At 41.2% G+C, this 16,718-nt stretch overlaps 1 protein-coding gene across 2 annotated transcripts; it reads left to right on the top strand.

The window, feature by feature from the left end:
* The first annotated feature begins 1,141 nt into the window (after nucleotides 1–1,141).
* LOC148833976 (serine protease 27-like) lies at nucleotides 1,142–8,699 on the top strand. Of its 2 annotated transcripts, none has more exons than XM_088915392.1 (5): nucleotides 1,142–1,188; nucleotides 1,783–1,944; nucleotides 4,571–4,842; nucleotides 5,446–5,591; nucleotides 8,426–8,699. In XM_088915392.1, the coding sequence occupies exons 1-5, from the start codon at nucleotides 1,142–1,144 to the stop codon at nucleotides 8,582–8,584; spliced, it is 786 nt and encodes a 261-aa protein (XP_088771518.1). In that variant the 3' UTR covers nucleotides 8,585–8,699. The 2 variants fall into 2 exon arrangements, with proteins under 2 accessions (XP_088771518.1, XP_088771517.1); XM_088915391.1 differs by having other exon boundaries at nucleotides 1,142–1,190; nucleotides 1,770–1,944.
* The last annotated feature ends 8,019 nt before the right edge of the window (nucleotides 8,700–16,718 follow it).

Here is a 16,718-nt window from a genome sequence, read left to right as displayed (position 1 = left end):
GCTGAATTAGTTCAATAATCATTTGTTTTTTGGGGTTTTTTTCCTGCACTGGTGACTGGGGATCCCACTTGTTTCTTTTGGGGGTCCCATCCTCCCCGTCCAACGGCCGGGAGGTTGGCCCTCAGCCAAGCAGGTTACGCCAAATCTCCACACCCCAATAAACGATTCTAATTTCTCCCAAGCTTTCTGCTGCTGTCATTCCTCGTGAATTATATTTCGTTGATAGCATAGTGTATAATTCAACATACAGTGGTGTGAAAAAGTGTTTGCCCCCTTCCTGATTTCTTATTTTTTTGTATGTTTGTCACACTGAAATGTTTCAGATCATCAAACAAATTGAAATATTAGAGAAAGATATCTGTTTCTCATTTGTTCAAATGTTTCTCATTTGTTCCTGAATTTGTTTGGATCACAGCATGATGTCTAGCTTTTGAGGATCTTTTGGTCTACTTCACTTTGTCAGGCAGGTCCTATTTAAGTGATTTCTTGATTGAGAACAGGTGTGGCAGTAATCAAACCTGGGTGTGGCTAGAGAAATTGAACTCAGCTTTCCAAAGATGTGATAAACCACAGTTGATTTATGTTTTAACAGGGGGGGCAATCACTTTTTCACACAGGGCCATGAAGTTTGGATTTTTTTTTTCCTTAATAATAAAAACCTTCATTTAAAAACTGCATTTTGTGTTTACTTGTGTTATCTTTGTCTAATATTTCAATTTGTTTGATGATCTGAAACATTTCAGTGTGACAAACATGCAAAAAAATAAGAAATCAGGAAGGGGGCAAACGCTTTTTCACACCACTGTATATTCACATATATACAGTATTACAAACCCTACCTTCATCACTTCAAAAACCTTCCCTCTTTTGTCAATTCTTCAGAGAATTTGGTGCTAAAATCCTATTGCTCTTCTGCTGAAATACCAAGCCAAGTCAGATGTTTAATTAATCAGCTAATTTAATCTCTGATTTGCAGTTACTGAGTCAGTTGATAACCCTGTGCGAGTTTGTGGTCTGTGAGCATCTACAGCACTGTGAGCTATATAAAGGCAGCTGTACGCTGTGTGGTCTCTGTTCCTCTGTGTCCAGCAGTAGTTGGGGAAGGACGGTCCACTGTGTCTAGAGAGAACTTCGGACGAAGATGATTTGCCTGCAACTCCTTTTAGGGATTCTGATTCTGGACACACAAAGTAAGAAAATAACAAATTTACTATTTGATAACCTTATTTTTCCTAGGATGCAAACAACAAGGCTTTCGGACACAACTTCCTTCATGAGAATATGTCAGCTGGTGCATTCTTGATCAAACCAGCTCTTAAATGACAGAACTGAGAGCAAGCGTACCAAAAACACCTGCACCTGTTAAACAAGAATCCAGGAACGTAATGTGCTCCTACTAGTCATACGACACTCTAGAATAAGATACTCTGCAGCTTCACAATGCTGGAACTTCCGAAAGTCAGAGCTGGATCAGAGATACTCAGTGTTGTACCGATCCTTGTCTGATTCCCACCTGAGTTCACCCAGGTTTATTGTAGCAAGGGAGAGTAAACTATGAAAAAGGGGTTTGAGTGCATGGTAAAAGTGCAGTGAAGAACAGTGAAATCAGGGTAAAAGCACATTACAATGTACTGTTAACAAAGTCTCCCAGTATCTTAAACAGAAATAAAGCAGTTCTACAGTGGTTAGTCAGGGTGTGAAGGAGGGACAGTGGTCCTGGATGACTGATCTCATGCCTGTTCTATTTTAACCCCCTTGTCTTTCTCCAGTGTCCAGCTCTCTTCTGTCCAGGAGCTCTACACTGGGCAAACAGGATGGGGAGGAGGGACAGTGGCCCTGGCAGGTCTATGTCCAGATCCAGGTGAACCACAACGAGGCCACATTCTGTGGCGGTTCCCTGATCAGTGAGCAGTGGGTTCTCATGACAGCGCAGTGCTTCAAACCGTGAGTATTCCCAAGCACACCTGCATTGTCGTAACTGTCTCTAGACCTGAACCAGAACTGGTGTTTTTGTAGAGCATGTGAAAATCTGTACTGTATCATCCTGAAGTGGCTGTATAAAGGCCAGTAATAAACCGCTGCTGTAAAAAAGCCACTTTTTCCTACTCATTGTACAAACTGCTTTCTGATTCTGAGTCCATCTGCAGTCTGTTCAGGCGCGTGCAAGGAGGGTTCTATTTAACTGTTCCATTAGTCCATTTCTACGCTTATTCTAAAAATATATCTAGACACATCTGCAGAGGGCTCTATAGTCGCAATGTCGTTCATTTCACTCTTATTTCTCAGTGTGAACTTACTCTCTCTAATACTCCCTCTAACTCGAATTCTTCAGTACATGAAAAATCTTTACACTTTTATGGATGATGCCAGAAGTCACAGCACAGCTCAGAGAAGGTCTGAAATGGGTTCTTGTTACAGAGAAGGCCATTTCCCAAAGAACGTCCAGGAATATACTGTACACAACTGTTGCACATGCAGTAGAACCTACAGTACACAAAATATTCCCATACTTGCTGTTTTTGACTAGGATATCCCCACCTTTAAGTTTTACCTGAAATGCCATATACGGTAATTAAGTGAAATCCTTTCATATAAAAAATGTTTTGAGTCTGGATTTGAATACACTCAGCGTAGGTGGCTCTAGTATCCTCACAAACGTGAGCGTAGGTGGCGTCTTTCCGGCCTAAATGTACATTATCAGGCCTAGAGAGATTACTTATCTGAATATCAGGTTACTATAGAGTCTGCTAGATCCACCTACTTCTCTCACATCATTGAAAATCACCAAAACAACCCCAGACATCTTTTCTCCACCATCAACAGACTGCTCGAGCCAATCTGCCCCATCACATTGCCTGCCTCATCACAACTTTGCAACACATTCTTAGATTTCTTTAGTTCTAAGATTGACAACATCCGGCATCACATTCTCTCCACTACGCATATCATTTCCGTACCTCCTCCCTCCTCATCTTACTTCTCTGGTTCCCGTCTCTCCAGCTTCTCTCTTCTTGACTCAGCATCCCTCAACAAACTAGTTACGCGCATGAAACCCACCACATCTATTTTAGATCCCATTCCCACCACTTTATTCCAGTCCTGTTTCTCTTCTCTCTGTCCCATTGTCCTCAATATTATACATGAATCCATGACCACCGGCGTTGTACCAACGGTCCTCAAAACTGCTGCCATTACCCCCATGCCAAAAAACCCTAACATGGCTCTCGACAATCTTAACAATTTTCGCCCCATCTCCAACTTACCCTTTCTTTCGAAAATTCTAGAACGTGCTGTAACACTTCAGTTACAAACAACCTTTTCGAACCCCTCTAATCTGGCTTCCGTCAACTTCACAGCACAGAAACTGCCCTGGTCAAAGTCACCAACGATCTTCTAATAGCTTCTGATTCTGGTTCTCTTTCTATACTCATCCTTCTTGATCTCAGTGCTGCTTTTGACACTGTTGACCATATCCCCTACTCCCCACCTCGCAACCACCACTCTTCAAATTCTGCCCTCCTTACTGTCCCCCAAGCCCGTCTACATTGTATGGGTGACAGGGACTTCTCCTGTCATGCCCCAAGCTCTGGAACTCTTTGCCCAAGGATATCAGAACTCCTGATATCTCTAAACTCCTTCAAATCCAGACTCAAAACCCCCTTCTTCAGAAAAGCCTTTACCTAACTGGTTCCTTGTATTCCTGATACACTGTGTGGAGAGTCTAGAGAGTCTAAATCAGATCAGATCAGGCGCGCTGAGCAGGAAATAGGAGTGGTTTTCTGAGGGCAGAGAAACAAACAAGTAACTATATTTAGTTTAGCTTAGATTAATTGATTTGGTCATTATTTTTTATTTAATTTTAAACATCATAAACTCTTGCTCTGTTTCAACATGTCCAAGAAACAACAGAACCAATTTACTCCTCTGACCAAATGGATCTCCAAGCAGTATAATTGTTACTGTAATTGGTATTCTTACTCAGGAGGCTTATAAGATAAGATCACTTTATTGATCATATACAATATCTTTGCATTAGGATCTTTGAATTTGTCTTTTCACATACCCCAACTTGCTCTTGATGAGACACACAGACATGGAGAGAAGCTCGGGGTCAGAGCGCAGGGTCATCCATTTATACAGCGCCCCTGGAGCAGTTGGAGTTTAGGGCCTTGCTCAGGGGCCCAATTGAGTAGGATTACTCTGCCGGCCGCAGGATACGAACGGGCAACCTCCCAGCCACTGGGGCAGATCCTTAGTCACAGAGCCACCGCACTGCCCGTTACCACCTCTGTCCTGAAGCCAAAGACACAGGAAAAGAACTGAACCTTTACTGCAGCACCATAGAAAGTGTCCTCACTAGCGGCATCACTGTATGGTACAGCAGTACTACCATGCATGACAGAGATACACTACAAAGGGTTGTGGCACAGAAGATTATAGGATGTGATTTACAATCAATCAGTGAGATCCAGACCATCTGCTGTCGCAATAAAGCCCAATCCATCATTCAGGAACCCAACCATCCCGGCCTCTATTATTATTATCATTATTATAAGACTGTCTCTTTCAGCTCCGTCTTGCTGGAGCAATCCTTCGTGGGGCTGGGGGTGTACAAGCTAGACCAACCCTCCAATCACGAGGTCAAGAAAAGCATTAAGAAGCTCGTCCTCCACGAGCAGTACGAGAAAGCAGCAGACGGCTTTGACATCGCCCTGGTGCAGCTGGACAGTGAGGTGTCCATCTCTCCTTACATCAGTCCTGTCCAGCTCGCCAAGCCCAACGATGTCTTCACAGAGAACACAGAGTGCTGGGCCACTGGGTGGGGGATGACTACAGAGAATGGTAAGAAATGATGATCAGGGCTCCTGTGTTTCTCGTTAGGACTCAGGAACTAAGACTGCAGCCCACAGCAGGTCATTCTGCACATCTCTCTTGTCTAGTTGCTGTGAGCTCATTCAGACATCTCACCCAGTCATTTACTTGAAAGAAGGGAGCGTATCAGCTTCAACAACATCATGGTGTATATTGTTCTAGATCAGCGGTCAAACATGTCTTTGTTGGCATGCAAAGGGATTTTTAGCAGCATGTGTAATGAGAGTGGCACATGCAATAAAAGACTAATAAGCCATGAAGAAACTAAGTTAAAAAACAATTCACTTGGTTTGCTTGCTGCCTTATTTTTAGCAGGGCTAGCCAACTATTTTAACAGGAAAGCTCACAATTTATGCTGCTATATTTATTTTGGTATTTATTGTGGCATGCTCATCAGCTGAGATGATTGTGTCTGGTGTCTGAACATGAGGACAAGCACTCATGAGTTTATTTTTTAATAAAGAACGCTTTATACCTGGGATGATGTTGGAAAAAAATAATAATGAATAATGCATGTCATTCTACTTGTCTTTAGCTTTGTAGAAAATAGTCACTATCTTTTTGTCACTCCAGTACCACTGGCACCCCCTCGCACTCTGCAGGAAGTCCAACTGCCCATCGTAGACAACAGGCGCTGTCAGTCCATGTACAACAGTGAGATAATCAGGGAAGACATGATGTGCGCTGGGGATGAAGATGGACAGATGGACACCTGCATGGTGAGTTCACCATCCACAGTGTAGACAGAAACTAGACCAGCTGGTTCAACAAATTGGCTCACACACGATTGGTAAATAGGGGACAGGTGCTGTATAGCAAGAAACTCGTGTTGGCTTATACACAATTTCAACCCCAACACGTTTACATTTTGTACGGTGGACTAACACAACAGAACACAGCGGTCTATGGAGGAATACAGCTGAGGCTCAGTTTTCCCACGTGCTTTGTTTTGGAAGTGCTAATTGGGAGCTTCTCCTCAATTCTCGTGCTATTTTCACTAAATCTTCTGAATTGCTGTAAATAACAGCAAGGTGAAGTCCTACATTTACTGTAGTATTTATGTATTGTTCTAGCGCCCTTGCCTGGTGTCTTGGCAGAAGCACACCCAGATAATTAGTATGCGCCGCGGTGCAGGCTGGGAACCACTGTCAGGGTTAGGGCTGCAGGCTGACCACTAGCTAACCTTAGCTATGGAAATAGTGTGTTTTTAGGAAATTGTACTTGGTTGGTTAATGTTTACCCCTGTTTTCTTCCCAAGACCCATATCCATCCTAAAGCTGTATAAGTGTTCCCTTTGCTGCCTTTGTGTGTTTAAAATTTGTTTGAAAGGTTTATGGTTTTTGTTGCCTGGTAATAGGCTGATGGAGGCCTATAATAAGGAGTGCATGTGCTGTCTGAATGTCTCCTTGTTGTTCAATGTGAACTATTCCATAAATTCTACACTTTAAATTTAATGTGTTTAAGTCTGTAAACATTTTATTAGGATAACAAATAAACTTGGTAAAGCTTTGGTTAAGTTTTCAGTGGTCTGCCCCAAACCTTTATTTTTTTCCCATAATAATAACAGCATCACTTCATTATCACACAGACAGGGAGAGAACCTGGGGTCAGAGCGCAGGGTCAACCATTGAATAGCACCCCTGGAGCAGTTGGGGTTAAGGGCCTTGCTCAGGGGCCCAACAGAGTAGGATTCTTCTGCCAGCTGCAGGATTTGAACCAGCAACCTCCCAGCCACAGGTACAGATCCTTAGCCACAGAGCCACCACTCCGCCCCAAAGGTGAGACAGTGGCCTGTACAGGGATCGAACCCACAACCTTGGTGTTATTAGCACCGTGTTCTAACCAACTGAGCTAACTGGCCCATAAGCCCTGTTATTTTTATTGCACGATTTTGCATAACGTGTGGTTTTACAGGAACGTATCTATCGCGTTAAAGCAGAGACGCCTGTATTTCCAAATGATAACTGTTAAACCCACTACACTAACCTGAAGCATGTTGAAATTATTTCCAAATAATAACTGATAAAGCCACAACAATGACAATCTGAAAGACAGCTAAATAAAATAGCAAGGGAATCTGTCCAGGACTTGGTCTGATAAAATGTGCTGAAACACGGAATATCACCACAAGGGAAACCTAAAACTGCAGTCAGTACACAAAGGAGTGTAAAAAAAAAACAGGAAAAAACGTGGGAAGCCCACAAGTTCACCAAGTGTTGATGGAAAAAGCTCTACAAGGGGAAGTCCGATGTTCAATGTACTGCACATGCTCAGAATTTGGCAGAAGCAATTACATTACGCCAGTCTTGGAATCTTTGTATAGTATAGTAAAAATATTTTACTTTTTTTAAAAAAAAAGATAATTCTTACACCTCAGAAATATTGCCAGACTACATTATGTGTTGTTGCAGTCTTTAGCTGAAAAGCTAGTCAACACTTCCATCTTCTCTAGACTTGATTACTATAATGCCCTGATTGCTGGGGTATCTAAACCCACACTGAAGAAACTTCAGTATGTCCAGAATTCGGTAGCCAAAATCCTGACCTGGTCTAGTGCAAGTGATCACATTACTCCTATCCTGGAGTCCCTGCACTGGCTCCCTGTCAGGTTGGAGTCGAGATCAAAATCATCAAGCTTTTCTGATAGGTTCTACATGGCACCTCACTACCGATCTGACTTCTGATCTGTCTACTCCCCACCTTGCAGCCTTCTTTTATTAAACTGGTCTCCTGTCTGTCTCACAAGCTCACCTACACACTGTGGGAGACAGAGCTTTCTCATGCTGCTCCCCAAAGCTCTGGAATACTTTCCCCAAGGAAACTAGAGTCACCTACTCTGAGTGCAATGAAATCCAGACTCAAAACATTTTTGGTCTGAAAGCAATTGACTTACTGTATTTACTGTAATTAGTTTTCAAGCTTCTGCTGTACTTCTGACTGCTTGTTCTTTTGATATATAATCTGTAATTTACTATCCATAAAACTATTTTCTTCATCTACTTTAAAGCATTTTTTTGCTGCTTTTAAATATGCTGTATAAAGTTTATTATATTATTATTAAGGCATAAGGCAATGCTTCTAGACCTGGAAGTAACAAGGAAAGTGCTGATTCAATTGCATGTAACAGATATCGATAATTGTCCCTATCTTTTCATTACTACGTTAGATCATTTAACAGACCACAGGCTGAGACTCGGTTCTGTTGCCATAGAGATATGAGGACATGAGCATGGGTATTACAGATACTACACAAACAACAAGTGATCAAGCATTTGACTGAGTAAAACATGTTGTTTTGTAGGGGATATTGTAAATGAAAAAGCAGTTAGTTTTTTTAGAATTTAATCTTGATTATGTTCTTTCCATATGCAACCTAAAGCAAAAGAGTTACAGGAAAAGCATGCTGTCAGCTTGCCATTACCATTGGGCAATCGACAGTCCCATGCAAAATTACCGACATCACAACAGAGTTTCACCACTTTGATTTGCTTTGTGAAAATATTGCTACAGCCAGTGTAAATCTATTCCTTCATCATTTCTCATTTCACTCCAGGGAGACGCAGGAGGGCCTCTGGTGTGTAAGAAGGGGGACAGCTGGATCCAGGCTGGGATTGTGAGCTTTGGAATAGGTTGTGGTAGGCCCAACTCCCCAGGAGTCTACACCCGGGTCACCAGCTTCAGATGCTGGATTAGGAAACACAGTGGAGTCTGAGGATTTCAATAGCACCCTGGGGACAGGGCCTCCTGTCATAACTGGCCGACTGGCTACCTGCTGCTGCAACCGCAGAATCTGATTAAAGACGAGGGAGAGATAACTGCGAGTAAGAATATGCTAAAAGATAGGACTGGGAGATGCAATAAAGAGAAAGCACAGTGAATCAGCAACAGACGTCTTACAGCCCTTACAGTCCTCTGGGGTCAATTTTAAGACTGTCCAGTTGCTATGAATTAAAGGAATAAATGAAGATTATTAGCTCTTATCATTTATTTAAAAAAAACAGCTGTAAAGTCTGACTTAAAACAGAAAATGTAACTTAACACTGTAAAACATCGAAAGCTAATTAACATTTGTATCACTAACAGATGAAAGCACAAATGGACAGAAATTGTTGGCTATCTTTGCTTTTGCCTGCTTGCTGCTATGACAAATCCACTGTACTGTGATTTGGCTGACATCTCAGCTCAATAAAACTGCAAACACTGAAGCTTCTGGTCTGCGGCTGTTCTCTCGGGGAATGTCCGTGTGCTTCTTAGTGTCTGTATGTGTGCCAGCGTCACCCTAGCAGACCTGTTTCATCCAGTACACATTTTCCAGTGAGACAAGTATCTGTGGCTTGAAGAAGTGCTTGCTGGATGTAAGCAAACTGGTTTTTCCATGTCAGACGTTGTCAGAGAAGGAGGAGATTTCTGAGTGTGTAGTTGGGTCTGTCTCTACCCACTTACGCATTACGCATAAATGCATTTTTACAAATTAAAATAACAGTTTTATACGTGCCTTAACAGAAAGGCAATATAAAGTAATTAAGGTGACTAGGCTAATACCAGCAGGACAGAAGATAGAGCCAGAGCAATCGATTTGGGTTCCTGCTTTCATTGGAAAGTGGTTTTCTGGACACTTCTTTGCTACAAGTATTTATTCTGCTCCATTTAAAAATTTTCATTTCTTTTCCCTAAGAGTTTTTAAGGGGAGGTCTGTGACAGATCAAGAGTGCCAACTCCCCAAAATGCCTTTTTTTATATACAATTTTTTATTTTTATTCCAATATAAAGGCTGAGGACCATTATTGCAGACTGCTTTCTCACGTTGTCTGACCATGAAATTTGACTACAGTCCATCCATTTAATTAACAAGCACATTAGGAGAGACTGGGTGAGAGGAAATGACAGGTGATAACATGAATCACACAGCTTAATCACAATGACAAGATACAGGACACCTTTATCTATTTCCAATGGATGCGAATCTGTAGACATTGTGTCCTTCAGCAAAAGTCTGCGGGAGGCCCTCACGTGTGTGGAGGTAACCTCATTGCCAGCAACTGGGTGATGATAGCCTGTCCCTCTCACCCAGGTACAGACCAACCCCACCTGTCCCTCTGACCGAGGTACAGACCAAACCCCACCTGTCCCTCCTACCCAAGCAGAGACCAAAACCAATCTGCCCCTCCAATCCACATTCCCCTGTAACAGAACTCTCTGCAAATATAGATCCAAGACCACACATATTCAAGACTCTTCTGGATAATTCTGGATCACCCAGATGACATCATGTATTTCAAGCAACCTTATTTACTGCATCCCTTGCATTAAAAGCCCAATTATTTACATAGGTGAGACAGGTAAGAGACTGTGGGACCATTTCAGGGAAATCCTTTCGGTGTCTCTTTCAGAGACACAGGCCATACACTCACAGCCCACTCAGTATTGATGGAATGGAAGTGGAAACAGTCACCAGCTTTAGGTTTTTGGGAATTCACATCTCTAAAGATCTAACCTGGACTGTGAACACTGACTCTATCATGAAGAAGGCTCAGCAGCGCCTTTATTTCTTGAGGTGCCTCAAGCGATGGGGGATGCCAATACATGTGTTGGTGAACTTCTACCGCTGCACCATCGAGAGCGTCCTCACCAACGGGATCACTGTGTGGTATGGCAACACCTCTTCGCGAGAAAGAAAGGCACTGAGAATGGTTAAGATGGCCCAGAAGATCATCGGCTGCGGTCTCACCGAGATAAAACAGCTCTATGAGGACCGCTGCCGTGGTAGAATTCTGGCCATCACAGAGGACAGGGAGAAAATAAAACCTGAACGGAGAAAAGGGTGGTGCCGGGAACGGGAACGAACAAAGCAAAGCAGGAGACTCAAGACAAAGCGCCATAGAAGCAGGGGTGAGGCTCACAGTAGAGTCCAGTAGTAGCTAGGGACTGCATAATTAGTAAATGTAGATCACCAGAAGGGGATCTGAAATAAACAGCAAGTCCTGGAAAACCGTGAGCCCACTTGAGAATGTGATGGTTGCCCAGGGCAACCGCTAGGTGAGAGACGTGGTACAGGACGCGATTGCAACACTGGCTCAACAAACAGCAGAGCTCCTTTCTTTAGATAAATGTAATATAATCCTCCAGACCCTGAATCTTAATCACCTCCTCGGGATCACGATGTAACGGTTGGGATCATGTAGATACAGATGCAGGCATTCAAAGTGCGCGGTACAAACCTGTACTGCACGCAACTGCCTACGTCATACCGCGGTACGTGATTGGCTGGCCAAAATGACCGACAGGGGCACTCATGGTGCATTGGTCAGTATTGAAAAGATTTAATCATTTAAATTACTTTATTGTGCATGTTTTAATCCGCTTAGTATTGAATATTTATATAGAATTTTACAACTAAAGGGAAATTTTAGTACCTGAGCATAAAAAGAAGAGGAGCATGACGCATCTGAAGGTCATAAACAATATTAATTTAGGAACATAAACATATTATGTAAACTGTATATGGCTGGTCTTGGTAGTTTAAAGAAAAAAATACACACCACTATTCCACTTTCTCCCTAAGCATCAAAGTTTTACATGTGGTTATTTCAGAAACGTTTTTACGTGCTCCTTCTGACCATATTACGTTTATATAATTTGTAAAAAGTGATAAAAGTTTTAACCTTTTCTACGAATACACTCACTATCGGAGTAAACAAAAGCACACTTTTAGAATTTGATTAATAGGCAATATATTATGGAATCACGTATCTAAAGAAATTAAAAACTATATAATTATATTCATATACTGTAGCTCAAACAGTATTATAAGACTTTCTATTGATATGTGTATTGCTGTTTCAGTACATGTCATGTGACTACATCGGTGGTGTGATGGCTTAAGTGACTGACGTATAACCCTGAGGTCAGATGTTCGAATCCAGCTATTGCCATGAGTTTTCTTTCAACAAATAAACATTTATTTGAAAAACTAGCAAATAGCAAATATAATGGACACTATATTGACATTTTTTTATTTTTCTAAATATCATAACATGTTTGAAGCCAAGTCATTTATTAATAACAACGAATAATTTCAAACTGCTACTGATATTATTACTGACAATAAATATAATCGACACTATACTGAATTTGTTGGTCTTTCTAAATATCACAAAACATTCAAAGTTAAGTGACTACCATTTTCCTTGAATACTTGCGCTCGTTATCACAGTAGAAGCAACTCATACTTTTCAGAATTTAAGGATTATTTTGGAAAAGTTTTTACGTGCTCCTTCTGACCATATTGTTTATATGCTTTGTGAAAAGTGATGTTTTAACCTGTTCTGCGAATTCGCTCGTTATCAGCGTAAGCATAATTTTAGAATTTGATTAACAGGGAATATAATATGGAATAGAATATCTAAAGAGCATGCTTGCCAGTGTGGTGACATCACCGCCTTTCCCTTTGAATAGCTTGTCAAATAGGCAGTGAAAATATTTGTCTGTCTGTCCGCGGGAGGAAGGGGGACTGTCTTTCATTGGAAAGTCCACCTCTTCTACTCTGAGAATGTAGGGGGGGGGGAAAAGTGCCCGATAATTAAAATATTTATGATAAAGGTGGTAGGTTCAGTACTTTTGTCCAACTGAGCAATCTTGCTTTCATAAAATATACCAACTTTTAATGTTTAATGATTAACATGCTGTAATACACAGTTTAAATTTACAAGTCTAAAGAGGATACAACTAAAATACTTAATTGAATAACGATTGTCCCTCAGCAGTGATCGGGATTCGAAACCGGGTGTTTTCTGGTGACAGCTCAAATGCTGTACATGAGAGGTTAAGCTTTATTAGCTCCACCTGGCGGTTTTACAAGGTGATTCCGGATAAAATTAACATAATCTAATTTGCATGCGGTAAAATGCGGTTTGATGCGAAATGACGCATTATGACATGTTTGGATGCGACACACCCGCCTCGTTGTATCGCAGCGTATCCCGCTTGCTTTGAATGGCTGTATCTTTAAGTCCTCATGGCTGGCACAAGTTCAATGTCTTGAACAAAACATGGTAAAGCTGGTGTCACACTACATGTCTTTTCTAAGGACTTTCAGTCATAGCCCTCATTTACATAACCGTAAGAAAATCACAGCCCGTTACCGTCAGTCGTGTAGTGTGACAACGCCACACTAGTTCTTCGACACTTGAAGAAGGCTCCACAGCCGAAACATTGTGTTACTTTTCGTCTCTTTTCAGCATGGAATAAGCCTTTACTTGTTTCTTTGCAGCCTATGCATGCCGACTCAGCTATCTACTTGAACTACATTATTCTGATATCACGAATAACATCACAAATGGTATTGGGAGTCAAAATAAAGATTATCAAAAGTCCTGTCCAGTTTTCTGCTTTCTCTACTTTTACTGTGTGAATATGTCCTTTCAGAGAATCAAAGATAATAAATTATATTCACTGTTACAATAGAGACTGAAGAATAAGCCTTCTACAAAAGCAACAGCAGAGCAGAAGAGTCCTGACAAACCACTAGAACAGTGCTGCTACAATAGGGGCTAAAGTCACAGCACAACAGTCCTGGTACAATAAGGGCTACAGTCACAGTCCAGTATAATGTTCATGATGGGTCATGACATCTGTAGCAGTAGTAAGTCAGTACTACTGTAGGTGCTTCCAAATATACAAGTTAAAAGCAAAATGTTCCATCTTAGTCTTTTCTATCCATTTACTCTCCCTGTATGTAATCATGGTTTGTTTTGTGTTGTGCAATGGCAGTGAGCCAGAAGTGATGCAGGTACCCCACCCTGCAGAGAACTGGTGATCTGTTGTGAACGAGATCTGCACGTCAATAGGGCCTGATCTAACATGAGCAGGAAACTGCAAAGATATGAGAAGAACCTCCCTTTTTTACTTTAAGATCGTAATCTACCATCTGAAGGGTCTGTTTTAGCTTTTGGAAAAGTTGTACTGTATGCTTTCTCCATAATGCACCATTCCCAAAAACCGTACACGCAGACCTGGGTGCAGTCAATCTAGGGTTCATTCCCCTTCCCTGGCATCACCAGGTCTCCAATATATCTGCGTCACCAAAGACAGGCCTGTCTCCTCCTCTGTAACATATTACAGACTCACATCTCTACTTTAGGTAGGTCAGTGCATCCTGTTTAACTGGGATAACTCTGAAATCATGTTTTAGATCTATTTCAGGGTGCCCGCTTGGCAAATGTGCAAACTCTTCATACAAAACTTATCGCAACCAATGTTAACTAATTCAATGTTGTTCATTTAATTAAATGTCAATGGTTAAGGCCTAGTCATACTTTAGTACAAATCATAACAATTCCATTTTAAAGTGTGTTATTAAATAAAATTGTGAAATTGACTGATTAGATATTGAAATCTAATTACTGATTGTGTTAATCTAATAGACTGAGCACTAGCCTACCTGATCTGATTAAACTTAATTTATTGAAATCCGTAAACTACCAGGCTTTACCTATCAGAACACACCCCCTTCCCAGTTGTCCAAGATTACCAGCACAAGCCTGGCTGCACTCTTCCTTCTCCTCACACCACATACTTAGGAAAAGGTCTGGTCTGCTCCTACGTCAGATTCCTCGGGAATCATAGGACTTAGCATACAGGAAAACTCCAACTACTCTGAAAGTGATTTATGAGTTACAATATAAGAATAATTTTACATACTTTAATGTATTGAAATATTTTGGTATGATCATACCTACATTATATAAATGCAATATATACATATATAGTATATAAAGTTACAATCCTACATTTATCATTTTAAAAATTTCCCCCCTTTTGACAATTCTTCAGAGAATTTGGTGCTAAAATCCTATAGCTCTTCTGCTGAAATACCATGCCAAGTCAGATGTTTAATTAATCAGCTAATTTAATCTCTGATTTGCAGTTACTGAGTCAGTTGATAACCCTGTGCAAGTTTGTGGTCTGTGAGCATCTACAGCACTGTGAGCTATATAAAGGCAGCTGTACGCTGTGTGGTCTCTGCTCCTCTGTGTCCAGCAGTAGTTGGGGAAGGACGGTCCACTGTGTCTAGAGAGAACTTCGGACGAAGATGATTTGCCTGCAACTCCTTTTAGGGATTCTAATTCTGGACACACAAAGTAAGAAAATAACAAATTTACTATTTGATAACCTTATTTTTCCTAGGATGCAAACAACAAGGCTTTCGGACACAACTTCCTTCATGAGAATATGTCAGCTGGTGCATTCTTGATCAAACCAGCTCTTAAATGACAGAACTGAGAGCAAGCGTACCAAAAACACCTGCACCTGTTAAACAAGAATCCAGGAACGTAATGTGCTCCTACTAGTCATACGACACTCTAGAATAAGGTACTCTGCAGCTTCACAATGCTGGAACTTCCGAAAGTCAGAGCTGGATCAGAGATACTCAGTGTTGTACCGATCCTTGTCTGATTCCCACCTGAGTTCACCCAGGTTTATTGTAGCAAGGGAGAGTAAACTATGAAAAAGGGGTTTGAGTGCCTGGTAAAAGTGCAGAGAAGAACAGTGAAATCAGGGTAAAAGCACATTACGATGTACTGTAAACAAAGTCTGCCAGTATCGTAAGCAGAAATAAAGCAGTTCTACAGTGGTCAGTCAGGGTGTGAAGGAGGGACAGTGGTCCTGGCAGGTCTACATCCACATCCAGTTCACCAACACTGATACCACACACTGTGGGTTCTCACTGTAGCATCCTGCTTCTCCCAGTGAGTGTCCTCCGATGTCAAGCATTATTGTTAATGGACTCTGTCCATTCACTGTTTTAACCTGAACCAGCCCTGGTGTTTTTGCACATAGAAATCTGCAGTGTATCATCCTGAAATGGCTGTTTATCAGCTCCTTCCTTCCCGAACCACAAGTGTAGAAACCGTCTAGTAGAAATTGCTGTAAAAAGCCAGTTTTTACTTATCATTGTACAAAGTTCTATTTCTCAGTAAATTTCAAGTCTGTTCAGGTGCGTGCAAGGAGGGTCCTATTTAACTGTCCATTAGTCAATTTCTACACACATTCTAAAAATATACGGTATATAGACATCCACGGAGGGCTCCATAGCCGCACTGTCATTCATTTCACTTTTATTTCTGTGTGGTCTTAACCTCTAATTCTTTTGTGGATGATGCAAGTCACAAGTTCAGCAAAGGTTTAAAATGGGTTATTGTTACAGTAAAAAGCCATTTCTCAAAGATCTTCCAGGAATGCATGTAAGTAGGACCTATACAAAATACTTCCAAACTTGCTGTTTATGACCAAGATATTCCCCCCTTCTAGTTGCACCCAAAAAGTCATATACAATCGTAAACAGTAGATGTCTGTGTTCTCTGCAAAGACATTTACAACATCAAACACAGCTCATCAAATCAGATCAAAACCTACACTTTATAACACACCTTTTAAGAGCCATCAGGGCAAATTGAAAGTATTTGTTACACTACTTCATCACAAAATCTACCAGCTGGACAGGAGAACATTCTTCTATTCCTGATACACTGTGTGGAGACTCTTCAAGATCAAATCAGGCACGCTGAGCACAAAATGGTTTTCCGAGTGGAAACATTTAAAATCAAATCAAACATTGGAAAGTCTTGTCCTGTCTCAATGCGTCCAAGAAACATGTCTCCAAGCATTCTTCTTATCATCAAGACTGTCTCTTTCATACAGTTCTTGTAAATTTAGAAAGAAAAAAACAACCCTTCCAATCTGTGCTTAAATGTCTGACACCTAATAATTAACATTCCTGTGGTGTGACCATCCCTTTTAGATCATTTAGGCATTTTCTCAAATTTTACTTTGTGAGGCTGGGGGCA

This window comes from Atractosteus spatula, chromosome 5, assembly GCF_055471065.1.
Source record: "Atractosteus spatula isolate fAtrSpa1 chromosome 5, fAtrSpa1.hap1, whole genome shotgun sequence".
In the NCBI taxonomy this organism is placed as follows: domain Eukaryota; kingdom Metazoa; phylum Chordata; class Actinopteri; order Semionotiformes; family Lepisosteidae; genus Atractosteus; species Atractosteus spatula.
The sequence above is the reverse complement of the archived record's forward strand: the minus strand, read 5'-3'. Positions and strand labels throughout refer to the sequence as shown.